The sequence below is a fragment of the Phalaenopsis equestris genome, unplaced genomic scaffold (assembly GCF_001263595.1).
Source record: "Phalaenopsis equestris unplaced genomic scaffold, ASM126359v1 Scaffold000748, whole genome shotgun sequence".
NCBI lineage: Eukaryota > Viridiplantae > Streptophyta > Magnoliopsida > Asparagales > Orchidaceae > Phalaenopsis > Phalaenopsis equestris.
Window position 1 is genome coordinate 112,603 of NW_018165188.1, and position 27,316 is coordinate 139,918.

The 27,316-nt window shown below is 37.5% G+C and overlaps 1 protein-coding gene across 1 annotated transcript; it reads right to left on the bottom strand.

Annotated features, from left to right (window-relative positions):
* Positions 1 to 2,236: 2,236 nt before the first annotated feature.
* On the bottom strand, positions 2,237 to 26,110 carry LOC110030661 (4-coumarate--CoA ligase-like 7). The gene is made up of 6 exons (XM_020733488.1): positions 25,025 to 26,110; positions 24,297 to 24,486; positions 23,692 to 23,837; positions 3,622 to 3,689; positions 3,418 to 3,520; positions 2,237 to 2,604 (listed from the first exon to the last, which is right to left on the bottom strand). The coding sequence occupies exons 1-6, from the start codon at positions 26,033 to 26,035 to the stop codon at positions 2,491 to 2,493; spliced, it is 1,632 nt and encodes a 543-aa protein (XP_020589147.1). The 5' UTR covers positions 26,036 to 26,110; the 3' UTR covers positions 2,237 to 2,490.
* Between the last annotated feature and the right edge of the window lie 1,206 nt (positions 26,111 to 27,316).

A 27,316-nucleotide genomic window follows, 5' to 3' on the forward strand; every position in this document is an offset into this window, starting at 1 on the left:
TTAGTTGAATTGGAGTTACTTAACACATGCTTATGCAATCATTATTATGGTCAGATAGTTAAATGGAAGTTAAGAACTTATTGACAAGGCCTTCCTACCTCATATGTTAGGCATTCAATCCTACCTCGAAAGGTTCTAAATATCACTGGAAGAAATCTTAGGGTCTTTCTATAGGTTTGATAGTGCTTCCCCGTCGCTTTGTGATAGTGACTAATAAAGGGCCAAATGTAAAAACCCTAACAATCGAAAGAAGATAACAATAAATCAACAACCAGGATGATAACATGAAAGTAGAAAAGAGATGACCTCCTAGGGTGCTCTACTATGATATAAATGAAGTGCTCAAGGCAACCTCATAGGAAGCATAGAACTAAAAGCACAAGGAGGAATTGAGCAAAAAAGTTAATGGCAATAACTTATTAGATCTTATTACTTCTAAGCACCATAAACATGAGTATATAAGAGACGATGTCAATAAATTAAGAATAGTCGGCAAAAAAGGTTGATTATCTCAAGAACTACAAATTTGGATATGAAATCGGATAAAATCACCCTTGAAGATTTAAATTATTTAGTTGTATTGCAATTAAAGCTTGTGTAAGGCAATGACCTAGGGGAGAGAAATTGTTGGCTAGGGGGCAACAACTGTTGTGCCACCTGATTGAATTACTATATGTGTCACATCTTCTCAGTTTTACTTTTTTTAACATATGGAAATGATAAAATTTGACTCGAGAAATAACATCAACAAATAGATAATCCTTTAAAGTCTAACAACACAAAAACAGATTTGGCATGATCTAATTTATTAAGGCATGCAAAAGGACGACATCCACATCACTTAGGAGATGAGGTTGCACAGATTTCAACTTAATAGAAAGGGAACTCAAAGGCTAACAAAGGATCCATCAAACTTACCAATGCAACATGTCTTTTTAAGAAAACGATAAAAAAAAAGTTTATGATAAGATAAGAAAGAGGCCAGACTAAGGGTGTAACTAAGCTGAGCCAGCTCATGAACCTACTCGAACTCGACTTGCTAACAAGCTCATGAGCCGAGCTTATCGAGTCACTAGCTTGTATATTAAACGAGCTTGAGTTCAAGTTCAATATGTCTCGACTTGTAGACTCCCAAATAGACTCAATATTTAATACAAATTCAATATATTAAATAAAAAACAATTTATCATGTTTAATATGAAGTAAGAGCTACATCTTTTTGGCCTAAAAGCTAAAAGTTCATTGTTAAAGCGTATCAAGTCATGTAGCTTAAAAAGTTAAAAGCTTTTTTATTTGAAAATTATTCCACTTCACGCAGCTACTAGGCAATTTTCTTGAACACCTACGTCCATGTAAAGTTGATCATGTTATCTCCTTGAACATCTCATCCATGTTGGTTTCAACATCTTTTCGACAAGCTTTGACCACGGCTTCCTCTGAGAAAATGCTTCCACATTGAGCTCTCGAGCCGAGCTTGAGCTTATAATACAAGCTCAACAAGAGCTCGAAGTTAAGTTTATTGTGACTCAAACTCAAAACGCTCATTAACAACCCTATAGGACAAATCAAGGAAATTCGAAGTCAACAAATTGGTGCCGAGATGAATGAATGGTGACTTAATATCAATGACTATGACAAGTGATTAGAAGTTGTCCCCTAGTGATGACTAGTCGAGATGCTCAAAACTTGCAAACTCGAACTTCATTTATTACATGAGTTTGATTTTAATGTTTTTTTAGTTGAAATCTTAATGACAACTAAGCTAGCAATTAGAAATGAATGGTTATATAATGTGCTTATAATTTAGTACATCTAGCTGGACTCTCTACCAAAATACATGAAAATTTTTATTTGATAGTAATTGTTTAGGTCACCCATACCTTCATAAAAGTACATCCTATCAATACTTGAGAACGATCTAAAACAAACTCTTTAAGCTTTAAAGTCCATATAGGTTTTCGAACCTGGACCATAAAAAAGTTCTCCAAACTCCACCCATCAATGTATTAAATTTATAGTCAGAAACCAGAATTTGAGACGAACCAATATTATCTCAGAAGATTCGAAAATGATAAGCTAACATGCCACAATTTAGTTTTACTTCGCAGATTAACTAGTAATTTAAACAAGGTGTGAAATTAACTTCAAGAAAAAATAAAAATAAAAATATTTAGAACAGATTTATGATCCATGTTTCAGAGATCAAATGCAATGGCGCTCAACCAAAATGGTGATATTTCTAAGTGTAGATGCTCAGCCGATTCACATAGCAAACTGACGAGAATTTTGATACAACAATTCATTGTTTCACAATGCAACGAAGTTGCAATTATTATACTGATTGGTACGTGACCCAGTGGAATTGTTCATTTCTTTCAATACAAATATTTAGAATAGAAAAAAAAAACATAAATTTTGGAAGTATGTTACAACATGCGAACAGCTAATATGGCAGCGCTGATTCAATAGTGAAGTGAATAGCAGCAATCCTTACAGACTTGATCTCACCTTCTGAATGAGCTCCCTCCTCAGGATTTTACCAGAAGCAGACTTGGGCACACTGTTCACAAATGTAACCCTCCTCAACCTCTTGAAAGGAGCTACCTGAGAAATTTGGTGTGAGGTGAGAGTTCATTTTCTCTGATTTCATGCGCTTCATGGTGAGAAAATCAACCATGACTTAGAGATGATGTTGTACTATAGAATTATGAACAAAATAATTCATTGTAAAATTTGGGACAATCTAGAACATATTAATGCACAGCCCACCGCTTGTCTTCTGGGGCAGTTGCTCCAATGGTTTTCTAGCCTATGATGACTTCTATGTTCGATCTGGCGGACAAATCTAATCTGTATGGGATGTTTGCATCTTTTTGGGTTCTGAATGAGATTATAGTTATCAAAAGTCTGACGCATATAGCAAAAAATTATATAGCATTGTATATATACAATTTTTTTCATATATAAACTTTTTTACTTTTCGAGGATTATAATACAAAATGAAGAATGACACTATAAAGACTTTCGGAAAATATATTTGTTAAATCATGAGACTTGCCTATCAGTTAGTTCTTTCCCACTTCTCCCTTAGTTCCCTCCCTCCCTCTCTCTCAATCCATCCTTCTACATCTATCTAACTCGTATTACGATTGAATGAAAGTATCATGGATTTCATTAAGATCATTTTTAATTTAATTTCTTCTATTTGCATAAAATCATGAATTTCCATTAGAAAGCCATGGTCTTATTATCTCTAGAATTAAAAATTAATTAATTTTCCTACCATCATTAGCTATAAATAATTATTTGTGATTAATAACCTGTTTTCCATAAAGTTTGCATTTAGATTTCACAAATTTACGTCTCTGAACCACAAACAGATCTGAAATAGAAATTCTAAAACTTCAGTAAAAGTACCTGATTAGCAATAAACTTTTGTACTTCAGGTTCTGTCAGCAAGCTGCTGGTGGAGCGAACAACATATGCTATAGGAACCTCACCAGCTTCATCATCAGGTAATCTGGGTTTGTATAAACAACCAATATTAATCAGTTTTGCTCCTGAACTGAATAGTTTCAACCAAATTCACAGTTTGATTTAGCAATAGAGTTTACAACTTACGGAATAACAACAGCATCCAATATATCAGGATGAGATAACAGCAGTCCCTCAAGTTCAGCAGGTGCAACCTAACATAATGTTTCAAGTGTTTTTTATGTGTACAGCTCACTTGTACAAAAGAAAAATAATTGGCAGCATTTCACGGATTTATAAAATTGATAAACTATGTAGCATGTATAGTCTTCATGTCCGCTATTCTTAAAATTGTAAAAAGAACCTGGATTTCAAATTTGATAAATATTAAGAAGAAAGATAATAACAATCCTATGGCTAGTATATAGTCGTTTCTCGAAATACTAAACTCTGTCAAGTTAGAGGTCGTTCTATCAAAGCCATTCTATTTACCAATTTCAGTATGAATAAGACCATCATGATGAAGGCAGTTAATAAATCTTTGAAAATGCTAGGATGCTTCGGGTAAATATAACAAGAGGGTGATGAATTAATGAGGCATAAAATTGGCAATTTGAGAACCACTTGGAGTATATTTTTACATATTACACCCTCTATTATCCAATAATAACTAACTATTCATTGAAGATCCAAATATAATGTCATTGATTAAATATATTTTTTTGGACAGCAGCATAGCCTTTATACTGTGCGCTTTCACAAATTCAGGTCTTGAATGGGTTGATTAATAATTGCATGATTAGAATTTTGGGCTAATTGATGTTTGATTGAATAAATTATTCGATTTTATAGGTCAAGCATTGTAGGAAAATGACTCCCGACACATTTCCAAATATCACTAGCTAGTCTCTCCTACGTGAAATGATTGGGACACCTTTCCAGCAAAACAAATAAGAGTTAGACCCAGCAGGGCTATCCAGGTCACTCCGGACTTTGAGCCTGTTTATTGCTCACCCAGTATTTGTATCTTAAGTTAGGTTGGTTGACATCTCAAACAACACATCTGGTTCATTTAAGAGCGAATCTCATCCCACATCCCAAGCATGAGATCTAAAGCCCACCTTTGAACTCCCGGCTAAAATGTTTGATGCTCTCCAGTGCATCATAGATTAATCAATCGATCTTCATAATTGCAGTGGCATACAGAAGGCATTATTTTTAAAACTTGTTTATGATCTGAATTTATTGTCGATGCAACAACAAAAAGCAGAAATAGTTATTTACATCCTTAGCACCATTTCAACCATTTCGTTTAATCCAAAAAAAAAACACATTTAACATATGCCATCCATCTTCACACAATTTAATTAGTACATAACATGAAATTATAAGGGCAGCATATAACTGCGGGCCGGGTTTTCAAAACTCCGCCGTACTGTTTGTTTCGCGCATCTTACTAACTTATCCAAAAACGCCGTTTTGCATTTGTGAAAGACAGCCCGCGGGAGGGTGCCTGCGATTCGCGTTTCCTTCGCGTCCAATTACTCCGCTGCCCTCGTTCGTTCGCATCTTCTTCGATAGCCGCTCCTCCCTCTTCTTAGGCAATCGACAGACCTCTTCTTTGACATAGGCGTTCTCTTCGGTAGCCGCTCCTCCCTCTTCTTTGGCTGCTTCCTCGGCATTTCTTCTTCGACATTTTCGTTTGTATCTTTTTTTTTTGCTCTACACTACAAATCAGAGCAATTTGTTAGAGAAAGTGTTGTTGTAAAATACAAAAGGGAAGAAGATACGTGAGTCGTGCTTCTTCCTCGGCATTTCTTCTTCCTCCTCCGATCGTTCGAGAACGAGGATTTTCCCTTGATATAGTCGGTTGAGCTGCAAGATTGATTTCTCCTTTCTTCGATTATTCAAGGGGAAGATTCTTCTCCTTCCTCTGGTTATTCAAGTCACAAAGATTTCTTTCTTTTCTCTCCTATCAAACCACAAGAAACTTCAATCGAGTGAACCTAAACCTGTATCTTTGTCTTAAGCCATGCAGTTTACTTTAGATTTTCTATTTTAGTTGGATTTGAGTTCAAATTTGTTGAAATTGTTACTTTTTTTGGGTTATATGAGTGAGGACATGCATTTTTCAAATTACAAGTGGTTAGTTGAGATATTACACTAGAATTTCTTAATTGAAATTTCTTTTCGTATATTGATTTACAAGAAACCTTGGAACAAATCCAAGTGTTATCTTTCCTTCTAGCCGAATTTTATTTGGATAGTATTTTTGTTCTTCTTGCTTGAGAGAGAAATGAGATTCACGATTTTGTTGGAGAGATTCTTGAAATACTAAATTTGAGAAAGTAAAATTAATCTTGTAAAGTCGAGATACTACATCTTGTGCAAGAATCATGCAGAAACCTTCCCCCAAATTTTCTAAAGCTAGTGTTGTAATTTTTTTTAAAAAGTACGGTTGTCAAAGTTTGCATCAACATTGATGTTATTAGATCTGAAAAAAATGTTTTATTAAAACTGAGCAGCCCCTATTTGATTAAAAAAAAAACCTCTTTTATGTTTTATTGGCTTTAGGTACTTAAGGGAAGACTCATCAAAATATTTTATGAATTAAATTTTGGTTTCATTGATGTGATCGGAAATATTTGGTTTCATTGATGTAAATGTGTTTCTTTGATGTGATCGGAAATATTTGAGTTATATAAATGTAACTAAACTCTTTTGTATTTTCATGTCTTAAAGTTTGAACTTCAATTTTGTTGAGAAAATAACAAATTCTGCTCGACAAATTGTTCATTTAACTAAAAAAGTCTATAAATAAGCTATTTATAAAACGCACAAACCAAACAGCTAAATAGCTTATACAGAACAGGGGCAAAATAGTCATTAATAGTCATTTATCCAGAATCCAAATGCACAAACCAAACAGTCAGCCAGCTTATCCAGATCAGCTGTTCATCAGTAGATTATCAGGATAAGCTGTTTATCAGTAGAAGCTAGATAAGCTGCAGCTGCCCCAGACAAATCCTAAATCATAAGTAAATTATGAGATAATCAACGAAAGATCATAAATTTCCCTAGTTCAACTATTTCCTTCAACTTGGAATGATGTAAGATAATACTCGGTAAATTGGACTTAAAAACGTCAATTATTGGCACAAGAAGTTTCCTAGCAAGTATAGAATGAATCAAACAGAGAAAAAAAGAGAGGAAAAAAAAACTGTAAAGAGAAACTTACGGGAATTTTACTAGAATTCAACAACAGAGTACAAGCAGATGTGGCCTAACCAACCATAATAGGTCAAGCTCAACCTCTGTTTGCCTTCTTATTTGTGGGTTTTGACCATGATTTAACATTATAGGAATGCCAACGTTTGAGTAATACAAAAATTATATGGTATATTTGCTATAAATATATATTGAAATCTTTCTACCAATAGTTTTCCATGTACCATAATAACTTTTGATGAGTTCCATGTTAAGATGAATTTACTATGGCAAACTCTACTGCGTTATAGTGTTTTCCTTGGGAAGATCAACAGATAGCAAGTTACTTTAGGTGAGTCCACGACTTTAATGATAGTTATGGCACACTATGAAAATGGGGTTTGAATTTTGTATTAAAATTTAAAAAATAAATTACATTGTTAAAATAGTCGTGATAACAAAAAATTATCAAATAAAAATGCATAAAATGTAAAGCGCATAAAGTCAATTTTTATATTGTTTAAACACTGCCTATGTCCATCCACTAAGAGACTCTACAATCCAAGAAAAACTTTCATATTGAAGTGAGTGGAAAAACTTTCACAACCAAAATTCACAAAACAAAATAAAATATGTTTATAATACACAATTAAAGCAGAAAATAAAATAAAATCCAAAATTTGTTAATTTAGGTAAATCTTAAATCAGATATGCCGCTGGCAACAGCTATTAATAATTCAAATCTATTTAATTTTTGGGTTAAAAGTATTTCCAGCAAATGAAAAATGATCTTAATTTATTAGATTGAAATGAAAATATCACACACAATGGGACGCAATGGAGAAAATGGATTTATGTAGCCGACCCCACTAAGTGGAATAAAGGCTTGTTGTTGTTGTTTTTGGAGTGTTTCCAGCAAAATGAATAGTAAAAACTTGAAGATTATTGACAAAATAATGAATATAGAATTTGATTGAGGCATCAACATGGCAAAATCACAAACCCGTAAACTAATATGTAATTATAACTCAAGATGCTCTTTCAGGTCTAGTGGAATAGAAATCAAAATGTATTACAGAGCATTTTTCAAATTATGAAATTAAATAGCATTCTTTTAGAAAAATTAAACTTAATGAAAATGAATAATAACAATGATTTTTATACACAAAATAAGTTGAATTTAATGGAATTAAAATTAGGTCAATTTTGTAATATAAAATGCATAAATTTAAGACATAGATTAAATAATCATTTTCAATTATTATAAAGGGTGTTATAATTCGCCTAAAAATTTATAACAAGCTCTAAATTCAAAAAAAAAATATTTATTCTTATAGTTATAATACATATATATTATAAATACCCATTACAGGATTTACAAGGAAACAAATGAAACCAGAATAAAGGAAAAAAGAAAAGTAAATCAAAACAATTACTACAAAATTCTGCATATTAATATTCAAGTATTATAATACTCCTTCTCAAGTAGAAATGTAAATGTCAGTCATGAATTTGAAATCTTTGAAATCATCGAAGAGTAGTCAAAGAAGATTCTTTGGGAAAATATATCCCAGTTGGCCACTATATGGCACAAACGGAACACAAATTTCCCTGGGCTCGAGTTTTTTCATAAATGAAGTGATGGTCAATCTCAACATGCTTGATGCGATCATGTTGGACCGGGTTGCGAGCAATAATAATGGCAAACTTATTATCATAGAACAACTGTAGGGTAGCGGCGATTATCATACGTAGTTCATAAAGTATGATGCATAAAAAGAGAGATTCATAAATTCCCAGGGACATGAACTAAAATTCAGCTTCCACATTGCTCCAAGCACCTACAGATTGATTCTTGCTTTTCCGTGTGACTAGGTTTCACCATACAAATGAGCAGTAACCCAAGGTAAATTGCCGATCATGGACAGATCCGACCCAATCCGTGTTTGTGTAAACTGCAATAGAATGAGAAGTATGGCGTGAAAAAAAACAAATATGATCTCGGTGTGCCTTTTAAATAGTGAAGAATCCATGGAAAGCTTGGAGGTGTTGTTAATATGGATCATGCATGAATGGACTGTTATACCAACTGTGTTACAAATGTTGGGGTGTGTATGGGCAAGGTAGATGAGTTTCCCAAAAGTAACTGGTAGAGAGCCTTATTTACAGGAACTGCATTGGGAATATCAAGAAATTTTTCATTGGGATCCATTGGGAGAACCACTAGTTTGCAAGGAGAAGATTGTTCTCTGTCAAAAGGTCAATCACATATTTCCACTGAGATAAGTAAATAACATAAGATGACCAAGTAACTTTCATGTCAAAGAAGTACCATAGAAATCCCAAATCCATCTCAAAGGAAGCAGTATAGCACCTTTAAGAGATTTCCATGCAGGTAGATCATTACCTATGAGAACAATATCGTCAACATATACGATAAGGATAGTTGTCTGGTCGCTGGAGGAATGCTGAAAGAAGAGTGTGGTCCGATTGAACCTGAGTGAATCCATAACCTACCACAACTTCTGTGAACTTCAATCCCTAGAGGAATTTTCGCAGTCTACATACTTGCCCAGGGAGGCAGTGGAGTGAAAGACTAAATGAAGAGTCATGTATAACTCCTCTGTAAGAACGGCATCACGAAAGCATTCATGACATAAAGCAAGATTAAGGGCCAATCCAAATTCACTGCAATGGATAGAAGGAACCTAATGATGTTTAATTTAGCATGTGTAGCAGATGTCTTCATTAGTACGTGAGTACTCTTTGGCGACCAACCATGTCTTATTGCTTTAAAAGGATTCATCAGATTTAAACTCTATGCTACAAAATCATCGGCATCCCGCTACTTTTTTGTCCCGTGAAAGATCAACAATGTCCCAAGTATGATTCATCTCCTCTATGATAGTAGCTTTCGAGAATGGATCTAATAAGTCAGCCTCAATAATAGATGGAAGCAGATGATTGATCAGGACCGTAGCAAATACTCTGTAAGTTGGTGATAATCTGCGAAAATAAACAGTTTGCCACCTAATAAAGAGAACATGTATGAATACATACCTTACTAGAGGAACCAACTTCCTCATTTGGAGTAGGAGCAGCGTTGGGTAAGTCGTCCGGAGAGGTGACCTCAATTTTGGAGAGAACTAGTCTTCCATTTAGTACTTAGGATCTAGCCATAGGACTTTCATTTTGACTATCTTAGAGGACTAGTGATGAAACCCACACCTTCTAGAACTTCAAGCCACCTCCTAGCTCTTTTTGAAATATTACATAGGTGGATATAAACCTCCAGCACTTGCAAGGTTATGAGCAACATGTGAAGATTCGAGGATGAGTTCCCATAGAATCATGAGGCCTTATGGATCCGTTGTTGACCCTTGGTGGCTTGGGGCATTTCAATCCACACACTCACCTCACATCCTCTCCCCTTTGAAGTTCACAGTAGTGCTTGACCCTTTTGGAACCTCACATAGATGATCATAAACCTCCAGCACTTGGAAGGTTAGGACTAACAAGTGGAGACTCCAAAATAAATTATTGTGGGACTATGAGGCTTTGGGTAGGCTCTTTATGCTTTGAGCATTTACCTTGCACTGCAGTACCTCCTCACCACTCCAAACCATACAAGATTCCCCCATCTGCAATCTAGAGTTAAGCCAAAACCTCAAATCCAATTCTCATGGACCCAAAGTTCCAATTCACATCACTTTACCCTAAATCCTATACAAAATTCCAAATCAAACTCAGCAACCCACTAAATTCTAAGCCTCATGGCTAAATTTGACCAATCTACATCAAATTCTCTTCAAATACACCAAGAATTAAAAATCCAAATCAATACACATCAAATTCTAAGCTTCAATCCAAATTTGCCAAACACACTCCAATTTTCCCTCGTGAAAAGTTCACCAAATCCATCTACCACGTCGTGTCATGTGTCCATGGGTTCAATTAAAGTAAAAGAGGGTTTAGGATAGGTTGTTTGGATCTGACTTGGGCTAAAATCAGCCTAATAACTCCACATTAATCACAAAATAACTCGACTTTAATCCCTAAAAAACTCCAGTTTAATCCCAAATAACACCACTTCAACCCCCTAATAACACCACCTCAATGTCCAAATAACACCACATCCCAAACCTCTATATATCCTCATAATACTACAAGTATACCACCCCAATAACACCACATCTTAAACCACGACAAAACCACACAATAGCACGATAAAATCACGACAAAACCTCCCAAAATACTACCATCAATAACACCCACCCCCGTTACCGCTCAACTCCCTGCATAGCATCGCCGCAAGCAAGCAATACATCAGCAATAATCCCGCAATACTACCACTAATAACACTCGCCACCCCGGTACCATGGTAAACCCTGCGAATAATAACAACTCACAGAGTATAACGCCCAAATACGCCCGCGATTTCATTTTCGCGACGATACTATCGATTATTTGCCAATTTCTTTGCGCCAATAATACCGGATTGCTGATGTTTTGAGCCAAATACACCCGACGTCATCATTCTGCAGTCCTCAGGCCAATAATATCTCAATAATACGTCCAATAATACTTTAAACAACACCATTGCCGTTGTTTTAACCCAACACCACCATAATACAACTATGATTATTACCTGAATAACATCTCTTCCTTTAAAGCTTCGCTATGTTACAAAACATCCCAAGTCCACCCAAACACTTCCAAATACATCCCAAGTCCACCCAAAACATCCCAAGTCTACCCAAATAATCTCGAATCCTTTGGAAAAAGACTTGTCCACTCTCTTCACCGAAGTTGGCCAGCAACTTTAGCCACATTGGAGAATACCCAAATATGGTTTGATGACTTTGGCCCAAGACAAGTGCAAAATCAATTCAAAATCTTTCCACTTAAATCAGACTTATGGACACATGGCATTTGACAATTGAATCGCCCTTCCCCACACCTGATTTTCCTCAGCATGATAACAACCTCTCACACCTTGGTTGCCCAAGAAAACTCCAAAACATGAGCCACACCTTGGTTCAAAAACTCAAATTTCACCCATCCTGCTTGGATCAATCTCATTGAGCTTTGCCTCCACTTCATCACAAACTCAGCATCATCTTGACACCTAAGTTTTGCCCAGTCAGCCACCACGGTTGGGTCTATAAATTAACCACCCCCATGACCAAAAAATGGAGACACCCATTTGCCTTGGTGAAGCCCTACCAAATTGCTCTCAGACATTCTCACAAGCTTGCTCACTGCATTCCCACTGGTTTTAGCCCTCCACCTCCATCACAAAATCGTAATTTTAAAGTTCAAAATTAAGGCATTTTTTCGACCATCCCACAGAACTGCACCAAACCCCAAATTAAGTGTTCAAAATGCTTCCCCATAGTCTAAAGCTTCACTCCCCAACAAAAGCCCTCTTTCTCGAGCCCTCCACCATAGCCATAGATCAAGGTCGACTACCCATTTGATCAAGTTTGTACTTGGACCTTTTACTGGAGGAAATCAGCTCTTGGAAGTTCTCTGGACTCAAACAAAGCTTCAACAACCATCCAATGGAGGCTTCACCTCTTGAACAAAGGAATCATTTCAAAATTTTACATTTTTGCTACTTTCTGGAACTTTGTGAAATTTACATTTCATGGTAAAATAACCTTATGGATTTTATCTTCACACTTAGATGAAAGTGTAGGAACAAATCTCACTTGATTTAGTTGAGAATCGAGAAAGACCTTAATGTTTGAAATTGGGCAGATTTTGTCTTCTAGCTTGACGAAGAAGATGAACAGTACATGTGTTATCCATAGTTTTATTTCAGTGTTACTTTGGTGTTGTTGTCACTACTTTGTCATCTTTTTTCAAGCTACTTCACATGTTTTCTTATTTACAGATATTACAGAGTTATTTTCACTTTTCTATTGATGTGTTTGCATGATATTTTGGTGCTATTATGATTTTATGTGATTTTTCTATGATTAAGTAAAATGGAAATTCTTGATTCAACTTCCAAAAAAATAATTTACATTTTAAAAGAACATATCTTAGTATATAAAGCTCATAAAAATTAAATAAAAATATCCTAGTGCTTAGTGAACAGAGGAGAAATTACTAACTAAAAATAAAAAATATATATATATATATTTAGTATTTTTCTGTAAAATAATTATTTTCTCCAAAACTTGTTTTAAATATAAAAAATCAAGTTCTTCTTTAAAACTGCCGCCCCAAACTGCCTGATAATGATAAAAAATCTTAGTATATAAAGCTCATAAAAAATAAACTCAAATCGCACCGCATTGCAGTAAAACTGTTGCCCCAAACTGCTTGATAATGATAATTCTTTCGTTGGCTTTGGATTTTTAGGTAATGAGGGTGATGCCAAAAAATTTTTCACTCTAAATGGCTTCTTTGCAATCAGTCGTCAATTCAAACCACTGATTTTTCTTAGTGTTTTGAAAAATGTTGAACAACTGTCACCCGATTTTGAGATGAATCAGTTGAGCCCTGCGATTCACCTGGTTAGCTTTTGGACATCCAAAAATGCTTGTACTTCTAAGCATTGGCATTCATTTTCTCTGAAATTAGTAAAAAGCCTAAGAATATGTTGGTCGACGCACTGAAAGTACATTTCAAATGCTTCAATTTCACATAATATTTTCCAAGGGTATCAAATGTTTTGATTAGATCGTTTATGTGTAGTTCGGTTGATTTACTTTTTACTAGCACATCATCCTCATACATATCAATGTTTCTCTTTTGATTCACAAAAGTTACATCAATTATGTGTTGATAGGTCACCACAACATTTAAGTCCAAAGGGCATTACATCAAAACAAAAAACACCTTATGCAGCAATAAAAGAGGTCTTCTCTGTGTTGTTTGGATACATTTTTGTCTTGTAGTAGCCGGAGAAAGCGTCGAACAAACTCCATATGGAGTATTAGATCGCTGCATCTACTACTGTGTCGATCTTTGGCAATGGAAAGGTATCCTTCGAGCAAGCAGCATTGAGATTAGCAAAGTCATCGAACATCCTCCTCTTGCCATTGGGCTTCCGAACCATCACCACATTCAAGAGCAAAATTGCGAACAAAACATTCAGGTTGTAGCCAACCTACTTCGGCTTCTACACTTCTACTGCTATCAGATCAGCCAATGTTATGGCAGTCGATCTGATGTTTTGCTGCATCGATCGAATATTTGGATTGATATTCAATCAAAGGCATGCAACATTGATCAAAATTTCTGGCATCTCCATTGATGTCCAAGAAAAAACGTCTCGACTCGTGTGAAGGGTCTATATCAACATATTTTTATACCCTACTCGAGATTCATGTTGGTGACCGCTCGAAGATAGCAACTCCTTGATTGCTCCAAGTTTCCCCAAATCATTATAATCTCTCCATCACCAGAAAACTTTACAGCCATGTGGTAAGTCAAAACCACCACTCGATAGTTATTCAACTGCAATCGGTTGAATATGGCATTATAAGTTGGAGGGCACTGGATCACTAAAAGTTCTCCATGTGTTGTACTGTTTCTCGTGCTAGCCGCAGGAAATGCCCAGAGCGACAACACTCAGAGCTTCTTTCCTCTCGCTAGAGATGCCAAACAGTGGCCGACTGGTGTTGCCAACTAATCGGTTTTCAAGCTAATTTTATCAAACACAGATTTGAAGATTATATTCATTGAACTCTCGGTATCAACCAGGATACTACCCACCTGGTAGTTGTTAATCAACACAGCAACGACGATCTGGTTGTTATAATGATTCCCTTTCGGGAAGAGATCTACATCTGTAAAACAATGGGAGGATGTTTATGCTTATAAGAACGAAAAAAACATACCTTTTCTGATCAATTCCTACTCTGGCTAGATCGACGCGACAATTCTCTGGCTACCCCAAAGATAGTTGGGATGATTCTGACGGATAAACTTTGTTTGCCCTAACTAGTCCGTCTGGCGGTTCCTAAGCGGGAGCCTATCCATATCGCCATGTTTGTCCACCAACAACGACGAAGTCCTTCAGCTTACCAGTGATCAGTTCCTCCAAGTTATAGAGGTAAAGACACTCCTTGTCGTGACCATGATCTCGATGATAATCGAAGTACTAATTTTGCTTTTCGAGGGCAAAACCAGCCTTCATCGGCGGGGCTTTCCAGAAATACACCTTATTTTGTATGGTTGCCACTAACTTAGCCATCGAGACGTTCAGTAGGGTTAAACTCAGAATCACTCGATACACATGCGGCCGCTCGTAGTATTGAGATGATCACTGATTCTAGCTCTGATTGCCTCGTCCATTGCCTTGGCTCTTCTACGGGCGTTGGTTATTGCTGCGGTGCTGACGACCAGAGAGGTTTTGGCTATCCCTCGACTCTTGTCCTTCGTCATTCACCTTCTTCTTCTTTGAGTGATGGTCGGATGACTGTGGTTTGGTATGAAGGACATTAGCCTCCTAGGCATAGATGTGCATGTTGGTCATCTCAAAATGTTCGAGGAAAGATATTGATTCGAGTAGATTTCAAGTCATACTTGAATCGCCCATCTCTAACCCCTTGTGTCACAGGAATCTGAACAATTAAATGTTGCAAATCCTCTATTTCCAACATCTCTTTCTGGAATCAGTTGATGTAAGAACGTAGGCTCTCATTCTCACCCTGCTTTATCTGAAGCAGCACCTAAGAGCTCTTCCTCAGCATCTGCAAGTTGGAAAAGTGTGCCACAAAAAACTTCTTAAACTTAGCGAAGGTTGGAATGACTCCGACCGGAAGATTGTGGAACCATAGAAGAGATAATTCCTTCAGTGTCGTTAAAAAAAGACGACACTTTATGGCATCAATGATCTGCACAATTCCTACCGACCATTTGAAAGAGGCCAAGTGGTCGGTCGGACCACTTTTATTCTTGTAGGGATCCAAGAGAGGAACCCTTAACTTCGTTAGTGGTATAGCCTCCAAAGTCTGTGGAGTGAAAGAACTATCAAAGATGGTTGAACCGGCGCTTCGACACACTCTGCCAGTTTCCTAACCATTGGCGTTGATCCAGTGCTGGCAAATTGTTGGGACTCTCCTTCCCCCTCGGTCGCCTGATTATTCACACGTCCAACTAACACTGGAGAATGCTTCGGGAGAACCCTTTGAGGGCGAGTTCCTCGAGATGCTACTTCAAGAATCAATGGCTGGCCATTCCTTAGCATGATTCCTTGTCAAAGGGCTTCGAATTGACCTATCATTCCCTCAATTCATGCATCCATTGCTGGATTTCCCGGTTTACCGATTCTCTATTAAACTCCACTGTTGCGGGTTCTCACTATTGTGATTCTCTTTCAAAATTTGCTATTCTTCTCATCTATGGCATGTCCAGGCTCAATATACCACCTTTTAGAAGATTGAATCCAAAATTTTCTTCTTAAGAAAAGTCATGAGTGAGAATCCCCTTGTAAGGAACCAAAAAAAAGTCCCTTTATTGATGTCATGATTTTATACTTACAGAGTTCTCAAAATATATCTATATAACAGAAAAGAATAGATAGTTTAATTGTTTAAAGCATTGAATTGGCATGTCTTTCAAGTAAAACTTCACATTGTCATGCAAATAAAAATTTGATGTCGGTCGACTGTCCGATGTGTGGGACAACCGACTATGTCGAACGTCTGAAACTCGAGCTAGCTGACTCTGTCGACCGACCATAGGTGTCTCGGAGAGATTCGGTAATTTAACAGAATTGTATGTTCACTTGCTTGCATTCACTTGTTCAATTGACCTATCGGCCGGAAGATTCCGTCGTTCGAAACTCCACGTCAGTCGATTATGCCATAAAGTCGATCGATTGTTTGCTTGTAAAATTACAGTTATTCAGTCTGAAAATTCCTCAGCACGCCTCAATTCCCGGCCGTTCGATCTCCTCGATATTCATGTTGACATTTTTGTAGTATACATAATGAAAGATCACCTATAATACTTATAACATACGGGACAATCCATTAAACTTGATACATATTTTTTAGCACTTAATTTGAGAAGCTTAATTGAATTGATTGGTAACATTTTTCAGATAGCATGTCAAGAAGGCACACAAGAAGAGATTGGGTGGGCAGCCTTGTTGGATTACACACAAAGGAGCCTCCTTCCACTAGCTACAAAGCTTGAAGAGGTGTTGGTTACACAATAGAAGGTTCAAGACTTCCTTAGGCTATTGAGAATTTGTGTCATTAGCCACAGAGATGATTAAAGATGAAAGAGATGATTTAAGATAGCTTGTGCTCCTTAGGCTCCATCTCAATCGTCAATAAATAAGCATAATAGATATGTTGGATGACCTCCAATGAGCAAGTTTTCTCTATCAAGATCAAGAATTTAAGATTTACGAAGAAAGAATGCATTGATGACAAGATTGATATGATGCTTGATTTGGAAGGCCTCGATAAATTTGCTTATATGCGCTAATCAGTTGTAGGAAGTGCTCACACAACTGTGGAAATGGACGCCTGGGATCCCTTGTGAGAGCACATATGAGACAACTTTATTGGTGAGCATGCATAAGCTTATAGTTTTGCGATATTTGTGTTGGATGACCTCCAATGAGAGCAAGTTTTCTCTGTCAAGGTCAGGAATTTAAGAGTGATGGAAAGAAAGCATTGATGAGGAAGATTGACATGATGCTTGATTTGCAAGGCATCAGTTGTAGGAAGGGCTCATACAACTGTGGAAATGGAGGTCTGGGATCCCTTGTGAGAGCACATATGAGAACGTTATTAGTGAGCATGCAATAGCCTTATAGCTATGTGATGAAAATAATAATAATAATAATAAAATAAATAAATTGGTGATTTCTAATTTCCGTCTAGATATTAATAAAGGTATTTTTTCTGGGTCATGTCATGTGTATGCTTTACGGTTCCTTTTGTGTGTGTGTTTTCTTCACAAGGATTTCCACCAATTTTCATATGGTGATGGTATGGTAGTTGGTGAGTCATGATAGTGGTTGATTTACTAGCAGTCTTAAATCCTTTTTCTTGAATTCACATCCAAATCATGCTCGAGCATAGCAGGAGTTGACTCCAAAAGGCTATCCCTGCATCAAGATTAGTAACCAACGATGGTACAGCATTCATAATAAATAACTTCTTCAAATTTGAATGTTAATCTTTAAGCAAACTGAAACTCCATAACCACATAATCATGGCATCTTACGATAAGACATTGAGGGCAATCTAGGCTCAGATTATTATCATGATAGGATGCGGATGACTCTCCCATTGGCTAGGAGGGTCTCTGATTTTTTATTAGTTTAAAAAATTAGTCTTTTTAACAATATTCCACTTCTTACGAGTTCATGGGATTACATCGATCATTTTGATTCTCTATTTCAAGAGTATTACAAATGCTGAGTTACGTTTCATTAAAACATAAATATACGACTGAGCTTGCATCAAAAAGTGGGGCTCCAATCAATTACCGTCCAATCAGCATCAGTTTATTCATTTGTTGAAGTAGTTTGCTTTCCCTCAACAATCAACATTGTGTCATGGAGCTGTCTAGCTTGGGGTATTCAGTATTAGGTCGTATGAGAACTTTTCATCAACATCTAGAATGTGATAGCACAGGATTGGCATCGAAGCAGTCAAAATCTTCGAGTTTAAGGTGCATTAAAAATAGCAATGTGGCCCAAGGCTATCACGGTCGGCCCGCAACTTCGAATTCCCAAAAAGCTTGGGTAAATGATACGATATAAATTTATGTTATTTTATTACTTGAATTAATGTGTTTTTTCCCTATTTATCATGATTTTATGCTTGTTGAAGATTCTTTGTGATATTTTGCATGTTACAAGCTAAAACACAAAGCAGGCTAAGGAGCTGGACAGACGTAATCGCGCCAGAATGCGGTGAAATTATACCCGACTTGTTGCTACTCCAACATAGTTACGCCAATTTGCAGTGTGGCCATGTCGGTTTCAGCGTGATTACGGTAGGTCGTGGCGTATTTACGTCGCGGCCTAGCTAGTTTCAATTTGGAAAACTTTTTCATGGTGATTTCAAAAAAAACTATAGAAGGAGATGCTATGGGATAATTAGAACACTCTTGGACACTATGGAAATTGCTTCTCTTTGAGTTTTGTGAGAATATTTATTTCTCTGATTTTCATTAGTGAAGATTCATAGGGTTATTTCTTAAGAGTTCAGAGAGATTGTGAGGAGAGATTGAGTGGAATTGTATAACAGAAATCTATAAAAACTTTTATTTAGCGGATAACAGTATATTGCAGGTATCGATTGACTCAGGTTTGAGTTTTCTTTATTTCTTGCATTGTGTCGTTTTTATGCCCGCAATAACAATTTTCAGGTTTTCTTTTCTCATGCGTAATAGTTAATCTTATTTCATACTCTTCTGATATAAGACATGGTATTCTCGATGTTTTCTCCTATGAATTTTATTCCCTAGACGTCGCTTTCTTGTTTAGATTTTATATATAGATGTTTTAACTTTCAAGTTTTAATTTACTTCGAATCTGACCCGACAGAATATTAAAATCTCTTGTGAACAGATCCAGAAAGGCTAGTATGGAACCAGCCAACCGGCACACCCCAAACTTCCAGTAGTCGAACGGTGAAGCAAGAGGGGATGAAAAACCCTGGTGCAGCCGCAAAAGATTCCTGCACTTGGTAGGACCCACTAAGGCTCTAATCATGTACAAAAATAGAAGAAGGGGAGCTTAGGGGAGAAAATTCGAAGTGTTTTTGGGAAGGTTATATTAGGGCTAATAACATAGAATTTGGTTATATTTTGTGAGCGATGTAGCTTTTCTTTTCTCCTGGTGTTCCTAGTGGTGTCTAGGACTTGTAGAGAAAAGATCTACCTCTCGAACAGTAGATTAACATTGTATCTTTTTTATTTCATTGGTATTGGTAAAATCAGCCATTTTTAAGTTTCTGCACCTCTATTGCAATTTATTCGTTGTTTAGTCACTATTTTCGGTTCTAAATCGTATCACAACTCTCACACGGTGGTATTGCATTTTAACTTTGATCACATTGTATCTTTTTTGCTTTCGTTGGTATTAGTAAAATCGGTCATTTTTTGAGTTCCTCCACCTATCTATTACAATTTATTCGTTATTTGGTCACTATTCTTGGTTCTGAATCAGAGCACATCTCTCGCACAGTGGCATTACAGTTTGACTTTTTTCACACTTCTAGGGATGATAATTGTGATTTTATAACACCTAATGAAAATTGTGTTGCTATTTATGTCACAGCTTCATCAACTTTTTCAGTCTCTTAGGCCGACTTTGTTGATCACAAGGAAGTCCCCACAAACTGTGCAGCAAGCCAAAGTCATGTGGATGAGACAATTAGATAGTAGAAATATGATTATATTCCTTCGAATTTATAAGAAAATTAACAAATTCAAAAAACTTGACCAACATTCTCGGTTGCTTGGGCCCTACTGATTTTGAAGCCTTTCACTTCTAGCAACTTGCTAGGAAATTAGACATTAAATTTACTCAACCACTTGCCCTACACTTGACTCATCATTAAAAGTTTTATAGAACCATTTAATGGTTTCTAGAAATTGCCAAATTGTCATGAATAGCATTTTTAAAAAATCAAAATAAGAGATATCACTCCCATGTGAAAATCACCATATTGAAATAATAAAGTAAAAAGAGAGGAAAATCAATGGCTAAGGTTGGTACTTCATGACACAATTATGTTAATAAATCATAGAAATACTTTCTTCGCGATATTGGCCGCGTTAGTTTTAGAGTAGAGATGACTGCTTTGAGACACATTTTTTTTCTATGAAAAAAGAATTCAAAGGATCCTTCCTTTGGAGGAATTTGAATGCAATGACCAATTCTAAAAAAGGGCTGCAGAATTCTATAAACTATCCTCTTCAAGTGACCCTCCGTCAATGTCAATTGCCCAATAGTGAAGAAATCTTATAGCTTAAATATTTCTCCTTTTTAATAGGAAGCTCAATATTTTAGCTTCTTGTCTTATGTGTCTTCTATGCCCATCATACCTAAACGATGTTAGATTAAAATGTATTTTTAAGTATCACTAAAATCTTATGACCAAGCATAAGTTGACCTTGACAAATAATAAAAAAAAAAGATGACAGATAGAGAAAACAAGAATAAGAAAGAAAAAATTTGAGAGAGAAGCAATCAGAATTTCACTTTTTTTTGTTTAAGGGTAAAAACTAATATAATGAGTCAATTGGAATGTATCAAACTCAATCTTTAACGTAAATCAAGTCAAAGTTTAGATTTATAGGTGTTGTTTGCCGGTAAATTTGCAGTTTTAGAGTGATGTATAAACATCTAGTTTTATAAAAAAGATTTGACACACCCACAAAAATAAAAGAAGAGCTGATGGAGAGAACACCAAGGGTTTTACGTGGAAAAACAAAATGTGTAAAAACAATAGTGCCCAACACCATTGATATGATTCCACTATACCGATGTATTTTAGAAGGCTTTATCGGTAATGAATAACTAGAAGTATATTACAAAAGTGAGGTTATCGACATGACTTCCACTAAGTAAATGGCGAAATACGTTGGGGGAAATGACGGTGACCCGGCTGTCATGAAGACGAATGGTAGAGGTCGTGTGCCAGAAAATTTGATGCCAGCATTGTCAGTAGTAGTAGCTTGACGACGGTGGTCAGACAGTGGTGGCCTAGCGATGGTCCGAAGACGATGTGATGGTGGTAAGGCAACAGTGATCTGGTGGTAACGGCGACCAGATGGCAGCGGTGCGTCTACGACTATGGCGGTCAGGCAACGGTGATCTGGCGATGGCGACAACCAGACTCTTGTGGTATGGCAATGACGATGGTCTTGGTGGAGCAACTGTAGTCCGACAATGGTGGCAACCAGATTGCTATTGTTCGGTGCGAGCAACGGCCAAATAGTTGTGATCAAGCAATGGTGGTATGAAAACGATGGTGGTCCGGCAGCGACAACAGTGGCGGTCAGGCAAGGGTTGTTTGGCAAAGTCGCTGACCAAACGATAGTACTCAGATGGCAGCGACGATGGTTGACGTACAAAGGTTGTCCAGCGATGGCAGAACCAAATGGTTGTGGTCCTGTAGAGGGACGATTGTGGCGTATCAACAGTGGGTCGATGATGGCGGCGGTGATGATGGTTTGGCAATAATGGCGCAACAATGGAAACAGTCTGAAGGATGTGATCCGGTGCAGTGGTGATGGCTAGATAGTGGCGCTTAAGCGATGACAATGGTAGTGCTCTAGAAAAGATGGTTGCAACTAAACGGCCGTAGTTCGGTTGTGGCGATGATGGTCTAGCAAAGGTGATGACTTGATGGTTGTGGTTTATGGCAACAATAGTGGTTTGGCAATGGTGGTGACTAGATAAAATTAGTCTGGTGACAGCGATGGTGGTGGATAAGCAATGGTGGTTCTGAGATGGCTGCGACTAGAATGCAATGGTTCAACGGTGGCAATGGCCAGATGGCAGTGGTCACGTGGCGGCTATTATAATGGTCCAACAATGGCAGCGACCTAACGAAAATGGTCCAGTGACGGCAACGCTGGTGGCCTAGCAAAGATGGTTAAGCGATGGCAGTAACCTGAGTCAAGTGGTATAGCGATGACGAGGATGGTAGCCAGGCAACGATGGTCCAGCAATGGCGGCAGCCCGACAACTATTGTATATTGGCGAAGATGGCGATGGCTAAACAGCAAATGGTCCAACGACGACTACAACCAGACGACGATGGTCTAATGACGATGAAGGTGGTCTAATGACTGCAACAGTGATTTTATGGCAATAATGGTCTGACAGCGACGATAGTCGGATAGTGGTCCAGCAACGACTATGGTGGTAATTGGATAGCAATGCTCTCGTGGTGGACGAGCAACGATGGTCCGACAATGGCGAAGCTCGGGAAACCTCAAGAGCTCGGAGCTCATTCAGACCCCCCCCCATCCCCTTCATGAAAAAGTAGGGGGTCAATTTGTAGATTTTACGAGTAAAATCCTCCGTAAATATTGCATGAATTCGGACCACTCCATTGCTCGACCGACAGAGATCCTCTTGATCAGATATATTTTTATGAGTCTTTGAATGCCTTGATGATATCGAAATCAAGTGATCTAAGACTCGCTAAATTTTTCTTGTCGAGACATTCGATTTGACTATTGAATATGTCAAATTTGAAAATCATTCCGCCCCTCAAAGATGTTCAAAAGCTTCTCTTTCTGCTTTAAGTGCATGATCTGGGCTCCCTTTGACTCATATCATACTAGTTTATATGTCATTTGGTTCATCTCACCAAGACACTTCATTTAATCATAAATTAGAGTATAGGCATTTCTAAATTTGATTTTTAAAACTTCTAGCCCTAATGTACATCGAGATTCCTGTGAATTAATATGATTTTTTTAGGGACGTATCAACATAAATGGCTATATTTGAGTAACATAAGTAAAACAACATGGCAAGACTTATAAATGCTAATTGTTGTAAGAATAATGGTCTTCGAGCTCATAATTGTCCAAATACTTGATGAGATCATTAATGATTGAATTTGTTTAGCAAACACACTCAAGTTCAAAAGCTAGTTGCCTTGGTCAAAATTGCGAGTTCAAAGTTTACCCCTAATGGGCAACTACCTCAAGTTGGCATACTTCAGCTGACTAATTCTTCAAGCAAATAGACCCACTATTCTAGTAAATTTAACAGAGAGATAAGTTAAAGATTTAGTGAAATTATTTGAAGAATAGAAAATTGCAAAATCCAATTGGAGGCAACATAACTTGATTAACACGAGCCAAGTGATATTGGGTGCACAAAATCACAGCTGAAAAATCCAAAAAGACTATCAAAATTCTTTAGTTTACTACACATTAATGTTCCACATATTTTTCATTGCTCTCCAAGAAGCACACAAGCATCCAGCAAATAAATCTTCAAAAAAAGTAAAATTCTGCAGACAAAAGATCAATTATAGCATTTGAGTTTACCTGAAATCCTTTATATTTGATAAGCTCTTTAATACGATCTACAACAAAAAGCTGTCCACTTTCATCAAAATAACCAAGATCGCCTGTGTGCAACCATCCTTCACTGTCCAAGGTTAATTTAGTAGCCTCTGGGTTATTTAAATAGCCTGGATGAATTTGATGTTAGAAGCTAACAGCTCTAGAACAATATTATCAAATAAAAGGATGAATGAACTTACAGAACTATAAGATTATTTTTAGGTTATGTTTCAAAACTGAGATGATCTTTGTGTTCAAAATGATAATCTTCACAATGACACCAAAGAAAACAAAGAAGCCTACTTGATGTTGATATCCTCTGACTTTTGTTCTAGTTATCACATAATCGTGCAATGAAGATTTTGAAAGCTACCAGATTAAGAGTTTATCAAGCCTGTCTAGAGCATAACTCAAAAAATAAATGGATGAGAAATTTCTGAATAAATTTGATTAATTTTAAAAATGATGAATTTACTTTAAGATAAATATAAAATAAAATTTAATTGATTACACATATATGACACTAATTTAATAACAAATTAAAAGATTAGACTCTCTTTTTTCTTCCGCATAGAAAAAATGTTTACCATGCATTATATTCGGTCCTCGAAAGCATAACTCTCCAAGCTGATTGGGAGGAAGAGGCTTTTGAGTGTCTACACTAATAACTTTACCAACAACTCCCGCAGAAAGGAATCCAGTTGAACCAAATGGGCGATCCTTTCGTTGAGGGTACTCCAGTGAAATAATTCCGCAAGACTCAGTCAAGCCATATCCCTGTTCACGAAACGTGAAGGATTAAAATGGAGAATTTTCCTCGCAGTCAAATTCAACAATATTTTTTTAAAAATTTTCTCGCTAGGCCACACTTGACCCTATTCAAAAAAGGTAGTCTTAACTTCACAAATAAAAATTTTCTCGCTAGGCCACACTTCTATTAGAGATGGACCCTATTCAAAAAAGGTAGTCTTAACTTCACAAACAGTGAAACAGGGAGTCGAAAGTCAAGATCCATCTTGTTTTCTTTTGTTTTTTTATTCTTCTCCTCAAGTCAAGGTTGGACAAAAGCATCATAAAAATTCAAACTATGCTGCACCACCTAACAGTTATTCGAATTTTTTTTTAATAAGAGAGCAAAAAGAGAATTTCAAGCGACTCGCAGATCCTAGAAAAAGAAAAAAAAAAATCTTCCTCTTTGCTAAAGAGTAATGGGAAATCAAACATAGCGAAGGCAATAAACAAACCAGGCACCCCTATCCTTATAAATTTAATCCAACAGAAACTGCATCAATTTCCACCACGGCAAGAATCTAACCTGAATAATCTCCGCACTTGGGAAGGCCTTGGCTACCTCCTCCATCACATCCTTTCCCAAAGGCGCCGCTCCTGAACCAATAACCTTCAACGAGCTCAAATTGTATTTTGCCGTTTTGGCTTGCTTCGCTAGAGCAATCATAACTGGCGGGACAACAAAAGTATAGTTCACCCTATACTTCTCGATTGATCGCAGCATTGCCTCCATCTCGAACTTTGCCATCAATACTAAGCTATTCCCTCTCTGCAACTGCGCGTAAGCAATGACCGACAACCCAAATACATGGAACAAAGGAAGGAAAGAAAGAAAAGTGTTAGGTGGGTCGCCCAACAGGTCCTGGTCCCCAGAAGCCATCATAGAGGCGCAGATAAAGTTTCGGTGAGTCAGCACGACCCCTTTGTTCACCCCTGTAGTGCCGGACGAGTAGAGCAGCGCGGCGATGTCCGATTGCCTGATGTCAGGCGGAAAGTACTCCGCCTCCGGCATAGACATAAGATCAGAGAAATAGTGGATCGGCGCCTCAGAAGTGACCATTTCGGAGGGAAGCTTTGAGCCAAAAAAAATGCTGGGGAGGCGAAGAGATTTGACCTTGTCCCATAGCTGGGGGACAGTAAAGATGAACTTAGCGCCGGAGTCTTTAGCTTGTTTGGAGAGCTCGGCGGCGGTGTAGAGAGGATTGACGGTGGTGGCGATGGCGCCACATGCGATGATGGCGAAGAAAGAAACGGCGAAGTGGATGGAGTTGCCTGCAAAGATGAGGATCACCGAGCCTTTTGAGATGCCAAGGCGGTGGAGTCCACCGGCAACGGAGTAGACGGATGAGCGGAGCTGAGCGAAGGTGAGGGTTTCATTGGAGTTGACGTCGGCGATGGCGAGGCGGTTAGGATAAGATTTGGCGTTGCGGAAGAGGAAGCTGACCATGGAAAGGCATGGATCTGTGGGGAAGGAGACAGGCGGTCGTGGTGAGCGATAGACGCCTTCGGGGCTGTAAACGTTGCCGGAGAACGGCATCTGTGTATGTGGGTGCTAGCGAGAAAGAGAGAGCGAGGTAGGTTGTTTGACCCTGTATTCGGTGCATCATTTTAAAATTTTTTATTTTTATTTAAAAAAAAACATATCATCATTATCGTAGATTACCGTGATTACCGTGATCTACAGTATAAATCGGGCAATAATTTTTCGGGACAAGGATGGGGACGGGGACGGGGACGGGGATGGGGGAACTATATAAGCAGACCCAATATTCTCTCTCTCTCTAGTGGGAAGACGGGGAGGGACAGCTGTTCTCGCCAACTGATTAGTTTTAAGCAAAATTATCAATTGCCAAGCAGATATATATGTTGCCACGTGTTGCTGGTCTTGAAACTAAGGGTCTGTTCGGTTGTTTGAGGCCTCTGTTCCCGCCAACTGATTAGTTTTAGGCAAAATTATCAATTGCCAAGCAGATATATATGTTGCCACGTGTTGCTGGTCTTGAAACTAACGGTCTGTTCGGTTGTTTGGGGCAGCTGCAGCTTTTCAGCTTTCGAGCTGTACACTGTCCCAGAAAGCTGCAGAAAACCAACACTCAAAATTTATAAAATGCAGAAAAGTTGTTTGTTTGTTGAAAAATGACAATTTTATCACTGTTTAACAAAACAATTTGTGAGATTTTCTTTTTTGTTAGCATGTCGTCTGAACCAAATTCAAAATTTATAAAAAAAATATATTATAGAAATACATTTTTTTAGTATATATCATTAGAAAACCAACACTCAAAATTTATAAAAAAAAAATATTATAGAAATACATTTTTTTAGTATATATCATTGTAAAAAGTTCTTCTCAATAAATATCATTGCTCCAAAGAAGCTCTAATCTCTCCATGCAAACCTCAAACTTGCAGAAACCAACACTCAAATATAAAATTCCTTCATCAATTTCTCACATAAATATGGCTAGCGAAAGGGTCGGATCCACTTATGTTGCTATCTCTCCAGACCTCATAAACACGAGGGGCATTCTCAATGCTCGCAGCCCCCGCAGTAGCAGACGCCTAAGCAGAAGGAAGTGTTCGTGCATTCTGTTGGCCTCTCCCTATCAAAGAACTGCGAGAGACTAGGGAGCATAAGACGGAGCTGCTTTAGGGATGCTAGGGCAGACGAGGTTAGTTCATGCATTTGCGGGATGGAGCTGCTTCGACAATGCTAAGTAGTGCATTCACGGGACGGAGCTGCTTCGGCAATGCTAAGTAGTGCATTCGCGGGACGGAGCTGCTTCGAGGATGCTAAGGTAGAAGAGTTCGATCGCGAG

Bases quoted from the DNA above. Each gene is read 5' to 3' on its own strand.
- LOC110030661 (XM_020733488.1), bottom strand. From the start codon at position 26,035: ATGCCGTTCTCCGGCAACGTTTACAGCCCCGAAGGCGTCTATCGCTCA. The intron at 3,690-23,691 runs GTAAACTCAAAT...ACATTATGTTAG, and splicing joins TCAAATATAAAGGATTTCAG to GTTGCACCTGCTGAACTTGA. The intron at 3,521-3,621 runs GTAAGTTGTAAA...ATACAAACCCAG, and splicing joins TTGGATGCTGTTGTTATTCC to ATTACCTGATGATGAAGCTG.